Source organism: Corvus kubaryi, unplaced genomic scaffold, assembly GCF_017639235.1.
Source record: "Corvus kubaryi isolate FWS band 111438036 unplaced genomic scaffold, C.kubaryi_AGA036_p1.0 37187, whole genome shotgun sequence".
Lineage (NCBI taxonomy): Eukaryota > Metazoa > Chordata > Aves > Passeriformes > Corvidae > Corvus > Corvus kubaryi.
The window spans coordinates 38990-47919 of record NW_024581053.1 but is presented as its reverse complement, the minus strand read 5'-3'; the positions used below and the strand labels follow the sequence as shown (position 1 = coordinate 47919).

Genomic DNA, 8930 nt, shown 5'->3' with positions numbered 1-8930 from the left:
GTCCCGGTCCCGGTCCCAATCCTGCATTTCCCTGTATCCCACTGTTCCTGATCCTGCATTTCCCTGTATCCCACTGCTGGCCCTGCTCCCAGTGCCGCATTTCCCTGTATCCCACTGCTGGTCCTGTTCCTGATCCTGCATTTTCCTGTATCCCACTGCTGGTCCTGCTCCCAATGCTGCACTTCCCTGTATCCCACTGCTGGTCCCATTCCCAGTCCTGCATTTTTCTGTGTCCCACTCCTGATCCCGTTCCCGATCCCGCATTTCCCTGTATCCCACTCCTGATCCCATTCCGGATCCCGCATTTCCCTGTATCCCACTGCTGGTCCCATTCCCTGCCGTGCATTTCCCTTCTGAGCTGGTGTTCTGTGATTTTGTGGTCTCTCTTACCAAGCCATGCTGTGCTCTCCTGCAGGTGGATCACACAATAATTATGTACCTCCTCGGCCCTGATGGTGACTTTGTGGACTACTATGGCCAGAATAAGAGGAGCGCTGAGATTTCAGCTTCTATTGCTGCACACATGAGAAAATACAGATCCTAAAATGCAAGGTCTTCAAAGATTGCTGTGAACATCACCTGTGGGTTTGGCTGTGATTGGACATTGGAGTTAAAGCAGAAGCACTCAACATCCTGTCATGCAGGCCTCCTTTCTTCCAAATAAGAAAGGCAACCATGTTTCTGCAAATTCCCATCACCAAAAATCTCTACAGAGCCTTCCCCATGGATATTATTTCCAACAAGATCTTGGGTACAGAATGAAATTTGGGACTTCTCTGAAACGTTGTTGGGAGCAAAGAATGGAAAGCACTTTTCACTTGGGAAGAACGCGTGTGTTGCTGGTAAAAAAATGGCTGGTCTGGCAAGACATGAGCAAGGACAACAATCACTGCAGGGGAATGACTTGATGCAAAGCCGTGGGGCCATGGCATTCTCAGAGGAGCTCTGCCCTCTGGTGTCTCTGCACTGTTTTGCCTTCTGGGAGAGGCAGTTGCACTATTACAGGCAGGGGAGCTTTAAGAGTGCTTCATTATCCAGGTTAAGAAGGTGAAGAGCACTGAAAGCACCGGCAGCTTCCACACATGGGACCAGCCCTGTAGCGAGCCTGATCATTTCAACTGAATGCAGAAATGAAATGTATTTTTCTGGTGATTTTTTTCGAGGTGAACACCGTTCACTTATCAGGAAAAGAGAATTGGGTTGCAAATAGGTTTTTCTTCTGGTGTAAGTGATGGTGTGTGTAGTTGCTCTGCTTGTGCTGTGCTGAGCAGGGAAGTGGGGAGGGTGGAGGGGGGCTGTGTCTATGCACAGGGCTGGCAAGCAGATACATTTTATGCAGTGCAGCATTTGAAAATAAAGATTGATTTCTATAGGCAATATATATTTTTACTTCCTTAGTCAGGTTTGACTGGTGCTGTGCAAGGTGAACCTGTGTTCCCCAAGGCCAGCGGGGACCCCTGGGTACCCCACAGACAGGGAGGACAGGGCACAGTCCTGGCAGGGGCCAGTCCACAGAGCTCTGCTGTGTGTGCCCACAGCACACCCAGGCCCAGCCTACTTGTACTGGAAAATACCAGTGGAGAGCAGCATCTCCTCTGAGTGGCTGGCATCCATAACCCTGACTGAAGAGCTGCTGCCGTCCCAGGCTGGGGACTAGTGACAAGATGTCTGAGGAATGAGGATCGGCCCCTTTTGTCTACCCGAGGAAGGCAACACATTCCTCATGTGCTGCCTGCATAGCCCATGGAGGAGCTTAACTAATGAGTGATACTTAAGCCACATGGGTGAAGCTTGGCTGTTTTAGGAATGTTCTCAGCACCAGCATGGGCAGAATCAGGGCCTGAAGAGGTGTAGAGGCTGTGGCCTTAAAACAACTACAAAAGCTCCATGTTGCCTTTTCAGTCCAGATCATGGAATGATGCAGATAAGAGGGACCCTCGGGAGGTCTGTAGTCCAACCTCCTGCTCAAAGCAGGGGCAACTACAGGGTTAGACCAGGTTGCTCAAAATTTTAAACAGCTAGGGCACAAAAACCTCCAAGGGTGGAGACTACAACCTCTCTAGATGTGTAAAAACAATGTTTCCAACTAAAGCAAATATTTTTCTTTATATCCAGTTTGAAGTTACCATTTCAACCAGCATTTTAACTTCACCACGATGAAGAGCTTGATTTCATCCTTGACAACCTCCTCAGGCTGCTGTTAGCTTCTCCTGAAGCCTTTTCCTTCCCAGGCCGGGCAAGCCGTGTTCCCTCATCCTCTCCTTGTGTTGTACATGATGACCAGCTCGAGGGCCCTCACCATCTTGACCTCAGATTCTCCTCAAAGTGTGCCTCTTCTCTAGGGCGCAGGAGTGTTGTGGCAGGTGGTTTTGGGAGCTGAGGTTGGTCAGCACCCACTGGTCTCTGCACAGCCACAGGTCCTGTCACTTTGTCACAGCAGGGAGTCGGGATGGGCAGGTGGGATTTGCTTCCTGAGGAATGCACAGGGGCTGTTCCGTGTGCTGGGGCAGGGGCCCTGCCTGGCCCGTACGTGTTCACACCGTGTTTGCTGTGGGCCCGTGGTGGAGCTGAATGATGGTGCTGTCTGTCCCCAGCCAGAGCAGCCTGCTGGGCCTGGAAGGGACTGCTGGACCATTTCAGGGCTGGTATTTCCCACTGTGCTGGATTTACCTGCCACCTCCAAACAAACTCCCATTCCTGGTTGTGCCAGCTGAGCCCCTGTGCTTCCAAGCGTTGGTAAATTGAGGATCTTGCTGGTCTGGGCCTGCGGGTGCTTCTCAGTTGCTGGCCCAGCTGTCAGCAGACATGCTCAGCTCGGTGCAGATTTGTACCAGCACTTTCTTTGAGACTAAAACAACCTCAGGAGCACTTTGAAGCCATGCCAAAGCACAAATCAGCCAGCTTGGCTCAGGGGCCAGCTGCAGGGACAGTGAAGAGGGCAGGGAAGAGGCTGCAGCGTTCAGGACAGCTCTGCTCTGCCTGTTGCGGTGGCTCCAGGATTGGAAGTTGCCTTTGTGTCTCAGGATATTGAGTTCCTGGATATTGAGGGTACAAAAAGGTGGCAAAGGGGATTGCTGCAGGCACAGCAGACTTAAGTACAGGTCAGAGCAGGTTGTGCAGAGGGCACCAAAACACCTAATATTGAGGCCAAGGCATGGGACAGAGTTGGGGGCAACAGTGGGGTGCCTGGAAGATGGCAGGGTGCACCTGAGCTGACACCTGGCCATGTGGCTGTCACTCTGCTCATGTCTGCTCTGCTCTGGCTTCCACGCCCTATATCCCTCCAGGCTCTTCCCAGCCCTGTTGCTTTTCCCAGACCTCCTCCCCTGGGGTGAGCAGTGTAGTGCTGCTGACACGGGTTCAGCTGGGACACACTCAGGGCTCAAGCTCCTTAGTGCTGATAAAAGCAGCCCCAGCCAGCCCTGCTTGGTGGCATTCTGGCAATGGCAGGCTGAGCATCACTGTTGGCCAGCCCTGCAGAGCACTGCAGGCTGTGGGGCAGTGAAGCTGCTGTCATGGGAGCCCTTCAGAAACTGCAGATGGTGGCACTGAGCTTCAGTGATGAAGTGACCTGTCTGAAACTCAGCCTTCTCCTGCCACCACCCAGAGACACTTAATCCTTGCTCACAGCCTGAGGAAGTAAGCAAGTCTTCCTTATCCCCAGCTTGGGTCAAGGTCACGTGTGGTTGGAGATACTGTTGCTCTTTCTCCCCTTCTCCAGTGTTTTTGAAGATATCTACATTTTCTGAGCCTTTTCTCACTTGATCAGACTTGCATGGACCCAGCACTGACCCGGCATTCTGAAGATGTGCTCCCATCAGCCCACAGCCAGCAGCTGGGATGAATAAAGGCTCTCACATGGTCTTCAGTGAACTGCAGGGTGGAGCTGTAGGCTGAGCATTGAGTTGGGCTCTTCACCACCTCTCTGCAAATCAGTATGTGTTTTCAGTCAGGTAAAACAAGCAATGCATGGACTGCTGAGGAGTCAAGCAGAGCTGGGAACCGCCTGTCCCGATGCACTGAGGTTGCTGGTAGCAACCAAGGCTTTCCAGCCCCTCCTGCTGAAGCAGTGTACTCATCTGGAGCATCCAGGAGCTATGGCTGTGTGCTGGGGCTGCTCAGGAGCTCCCCAGCCTTGGGGTAGCAAGTCTATACTCAGTGAAGCAGGTATGCTGGTCTGTGCTGCAGGGGGAATGGCCACAATCCTTACTTTAGACATGAAAAGACAAGCAGCTCAGTTTTACTGGACTGCTCTTAGGTTTGGTGGCCTAAAAGGAAAGGCAAAAAGCTGGCTATTTGCCTCCAGAAGAGAATTTTAAAGTTTAGTTTGGTTCAAGTGGAAACGGGTGTTTTTTAAAGGAAGCTGTGCTGGTGGTGGAGTGTCTAGCCCCTGACTTCTAGCAGCTCTGCATCAGTTGTACATGTTGCTGGGAGTGTGAAGATTTGTGCTGGGGAGACCTGGGCAGGAATGATTGCACCTGTCTCTGTGCAAGAGCCAGCTCATTCCATGTTTTAAGCTGTGTATTACTAGTTTAATAAAGCAGGTTCCTTCAGCGTGCCAGGGAACTTACTCAGCTGCAGCTTACAAAACCTCCTTGTTCTCCCGAAGTTCTTTGTGCAAAAATAGATAGACACCAACCAGTAAATCCACCTTTAATTTGCAGGGGTACATTGAGCTATGAGTGTGCCCTTTTCTGAATGAAGGGCAGCAATAAAAGCTCCCTGGCAGCACCAGGATGGGATGAGAGAGCCTTGCAAGGCAATGTGGCTCGTGGTGACAGCACCCTCGTGACCTTCACCTCAGGACAGCTCTGTGTCTGCAGTGATGTTGGCAGCACAGAGCAACAGATGTATCTGCAGCTGCCGTGGGTCATTGCTCAGTGCCACTTGTTTTCCTGCACTCTGCTCCCACCTGGGCACCTGAACCAGCAAGAGAACACCGGGAGAGTGGCTCTTGCTGCCTGAGGGTCCTCTTTGTTCTGCTTCCACAGCTGGGTGTGGGGACTTTGCCAGCAGTGTGGCCAAGAAGGCAATGACAGCTGGGTCTGTACCAGCCATGGTGTGGCCAGCAGGACCGGGAGGGTGACCATCCCCCTGTTCTGGGCACTGCTGAGGCACTTTGAATGCTCAGTCCAGTTCTGGGCCCCTCATGACGAGAAGGACATTGAGAAGCTGGAGCGTGTCCAGGGAAGGGGACGGAGCTGGGCGAGTGTCTGGAGCACTACTGGTGGCTGGGGGAGCTGGGAAAGGGGCTCAGCCTGGAGAAAAGGAGGCTCAGGGGGGACCTTGTGGCTCTCCAGAACTCCTGACATGAGGATGCAGGTGGTGGGGCTCTGCTCCCAGGGAACAGGGACTGGATAAGACAAAACAGTCTAAAGCTGTTCAGGTTGGGCATCAAGAGGAAGTTCTTGACTGGGGAGGGTGGTCAAACACTGGAACAGACTGCCCAGAGAGGTGGAGGAGTCCCCGGCCCTGGAGGTGTCCAAGGAAGGCCTGAACATGGGACTTGGTGCTCTGGGCTGAGTGACAAGGTGGGGATGGGACACAGCTTGGACTTTATCTTGGAGGTCTTTTCCAACCCCAGTGATTGTGTGGGTGAGGTCCAGCCCTCTTGCCTTGAGCATGCCTGGGAGTAGGAAGTGTCCTGTCTGAATTACAGTGGCAGTTTGGTGTCAGGACAAAGCCCCAAACTGCTCACTGGTCTGGTGTGCCTCAGCTTTTTGCTCTCAGTACATCCACTGTGCCGAGTTCAAAGGGCCGATCACAAGGGATGCGTGCTAAAATAAGCTTTCCCCTCATCCTCCGGGCTTAGGGGGATTCTAGGAATTCATGGTTCATGAGATATGTGGCTGTGGTGTCCATTTTTAGTGACCTTAAATGAAATTAAGGGCAACATGAAACATGTTTTTCAAAACACTAGTGACAGCAACTCTGCTGCAAGCCCACAGGGTCAGCTCTCGTTGGGCCAACACAAACAGGGTCAGCCACTGTGTCCGAAAGACAGGGTGACATCCCCTGTGCTGCAGCAGCAGCTGCAGGTGTCCCAGGCTGCTCCACCTCAGAGTGGTGCTATGGGAGGTGGCAGGAGCTATTTGGGGGGAAGGGAGGGGGCTTCTGGCTTCACACAAGTCCTGTTGGCTTTGTTCTGCTGAGGGAAGGCAGGTCCTGCAGCCTTGGGTGAGGGTCCATGCAGTATAGAGAGCAAACAGGGGTTGCTGAACAGTGACAGATGACCAGAACAGCCAGAATGGCTTGGGATGGAGGAGACCCTTCCTCTCCTGCACCGGGAGCTCACTCCACCTGTGCATGAAGGCTCCCACTGTTCCTGCCAGCTGCTGCCCTGCCAGCCATTGCCTGGCTGCTCCGTACCAATCAAACAGCGTTTGGGACTGGGAGAGCTCAGTTCAAAGCCCACTTTCCCAGTATCCTTCTCACGTGGGAATTGCAGTCACACATCTAAGAACCTGCTCAGCATGGTGTGATGGGGCTTTTGGCAGCAAGGGCAGTGAACGTCGTGGGCAGCCGAAATTGTGTTTGAAGCTAAACTTGTGTAGTGTATTCATGATTTGACATTCATGAACTGTCCACCGCTGGCCAGATTTGGGTGCTGTTCTTTCTGATCAGTCTCTATTTTGCCATGGTTTGTCACACTGAGTTTCAGTCATGGCCTCTCATCCTGTCCTCCCTGACCCATGCAGTGGTAGAAATTGCATATACAAGAACTGCCATAACTGATCCTACATGAATCCTCATCCTTTTTTTCCTTCCCGTGGCCTTGCTCTCCACCCTATACAGAGCTGGTTTGGGTTCCTTCACCACTGTGCAGCTCTGCCTAGGCAACCCTTGAGCAGGAGTGGTGAGGCAGGTCCCTCCTGTGCTATCATTTGTTTGACATGTTGGTGAGAGTGGAGTGAAGTGCTGGCTGTGGTCGTAGCTGGCAGGAGAGCATGTTCCTAGTAGAGGAAATTCCCACCAAAGAAAAGCCTACAAAACACAGATAGGTCCCAGAGTTACCAAAATTGGGAGAAAAGAGCATGTCCTTTCTTTACACACTGTATATGGCAAAAAATGAACAAGAATTGGTGAGCAGGCGGGAGTGTCGATCCCTTCCTTCCAAATATAGGGAAGGGGCTGAACCAAGGGAACTAAGCTGAGCCTATAAAAGCTGTCAGGAAAAAAGCACTTGGTGGCTCCTGATGTCCTGGCCGTGCTCGGGGCCATGCTGTGACTGACCTGCGGAGGGACAGAGGGCTCCTACCACAGGTCCTGTTCCTCATGCTTGGAGTCTCTCAAGGCTGTAGCACTGTGGTGGGAATTCTGCTGTAGATTCCCCGCTGGGCCATTCCCTGGCCAGGGAAGGAGTGGTCTCTGGTGAACTCTGGCCCTCAACGGGCACAGTTACTTGCAGTAAGTGAGAGGTGTTGGGCCTCTGGAGAGGCTGTAGCTTAGTTGAAGTGTGACCTTTGACTGTTTCTCTTTCAGAGATCCGAGATGTCAGCTGATTCCTTCCTGCTTTGTGTTGACTGATTGTTCAGGTGAGGATTTGAAGCATGAAAACTAACAGGCTGGCATGAGCTGGCTTTTCTCCTGTGCTCACTGTGGGTAGGTCCCTGTTTTTGCCCCTGCATGAGCTCCTTCAACAAGCCACAGCACGTGTCCATTCCTGCCCACTGTGGCTGCTCACCAGAGGACTAGGACAGGTTCCATGTTAATGGATTAAAAGAAATTAAAAACCAGAAGAAAAATAATCTTCAGGGCTTCGCTTTTTCTCAGGACTACATGGATCCTTTGGAGGGAGCCCTCCTCCTCCTTTGGACACAGATCTCCTTTCCTTGGGGCCATGAAGGGTGGTAGCTCTTCTTCACTTTGCCTTTGTACCTTCCAGCTTGGAAAAGCAAACATCTCCCTCAACACCTCGCCTCACACACCTGAGAGCTGGGAGGGGTGAGCTTAGAGCAGCCAACTGGGGAGGGCTGGTGAATGTTCAGCTCCACTCTGCCTTAAACACCACACAGGGGACCAGCCCAGCAGGGTCTGTCTTTCAGAGCCATGAGCAGAGACGTTGGCATGGAGGTTTTTGGCGAGGCTGCGCCGTACCTGCGCAAATCCGAGAAGGAGAGAATAGAAGCCCAGAATCAGCCTTTTGATGCCAAGACCTACTGCTTTGTGGCTGACCCCGAGGTGGAGTACACCAAGGGGAAGATTAAGGCTGCACAGGATGGGAAGATAACTGTTGAGACAGAGGATGGCAGAGTAAGTGCATTCCTTCTGGCCCTTCTCCCAGCCCTGCTGAGGGACCCAGGGCATCTGCTGGGGATGAACATGGAAAGCATAAGGCTAGCACAGGCAAGAAATCTGCCCTGCCCTCCCCCCTGTCCTCTGACTGAGCCTCCACAGGAAAGTATAGCTCTGGATGGTGGGATAAAAGTATTCGTTGGACAATTATTCTTGGTTTGGGCTTTAAAAATCAGGCAACGCTCTAAACCAGGTTGGATCGTAGCCTTGCCGGTCTTAACTTAGTTTTTAACACTTTCTCAGCTAACACTGTCATATCCATTCATAAATTCCTTCCTTTACTGGTAGCTGAGCAGACAGATACTTTGCAAGTCACCTTTGCATGTGAAATTGTCAGTGTCACTGGCTGCAGTTTCCCAGAGGAGCCTCCAAGGTGTTAATCTTCCAAATCGCTGAAATGTCTTAGCAGCTCGTGTCCTGATAACTTTTGTAAGAATAACTGCAGCAGTTCAAAGAGCCACCATGACCAACATCTTGGCAGTAGGTGCTACAAGGCTTTTAGAAAGCAGTGGCTGAGTTAAGCTGCTGCCAGCTGTGAACACCTGCCACCCCCACAACATATCCACGGGCTCTGGCTGTGTGACAGGATGGTTCCCCATGGTGTGAGCCCAGCAGACAGTGCTGTTTGGTAGAGA

General features: G+C 52.1%; 2 protein-coding genes across 7 annotated transcripts in view; both read left to right on the top strand.

Annotated features, from left to right (window-relative positions):
* The window catches only part of LOC121661662 (protein SCO1 homolog, mitochondrial), a 4885-nt gene extending 3508 nt beyond the window's left edge, over positions 1–1377 (top strand). The window contains exon 6 of the mRNA XM_042022062.1: positions 416–1377. Coding sequence (XP_041877996.1) covers positions 416–544 — 129 coding nt within the window. The 3' untranslated portion in view covers positions 545–1377. The remainder of the gene's footprint in view (positions 1–415) is intronic.
* Positions 1378–1755: 378 nt separating this feature from the next.
* LOC121661659 (myosin-3-like) overlaps positions 1756–8930 on the top strand; it is a 28928-nt gene continuing 21753 nt past the window's right edge. Inside the window, exons 1-3 of one of the 6 annotated variants that reach the window (XM_042022054.1) lie at positions 1756–4167; positions 7483–7535; positions 8046–8253. In XM_042022054.1, coding sequence (XP_041877988.1) covers positions 8050–8253 — 204 coding nt within the window. In that variant the 5' untranslated portion in view covers positions 1756–4167; positions 7483–7535; positions 8046–8049. Of the gene's footprint in view, positions 4168–5236; positions 7536–7557; positions 8254–8930 lie in introns of those variants that run through there. The other 5 variants (XM_042022053.1, XM_042022052.1, XM_042022058.1 and 2 more) reach the window with 5 other exon arrangements.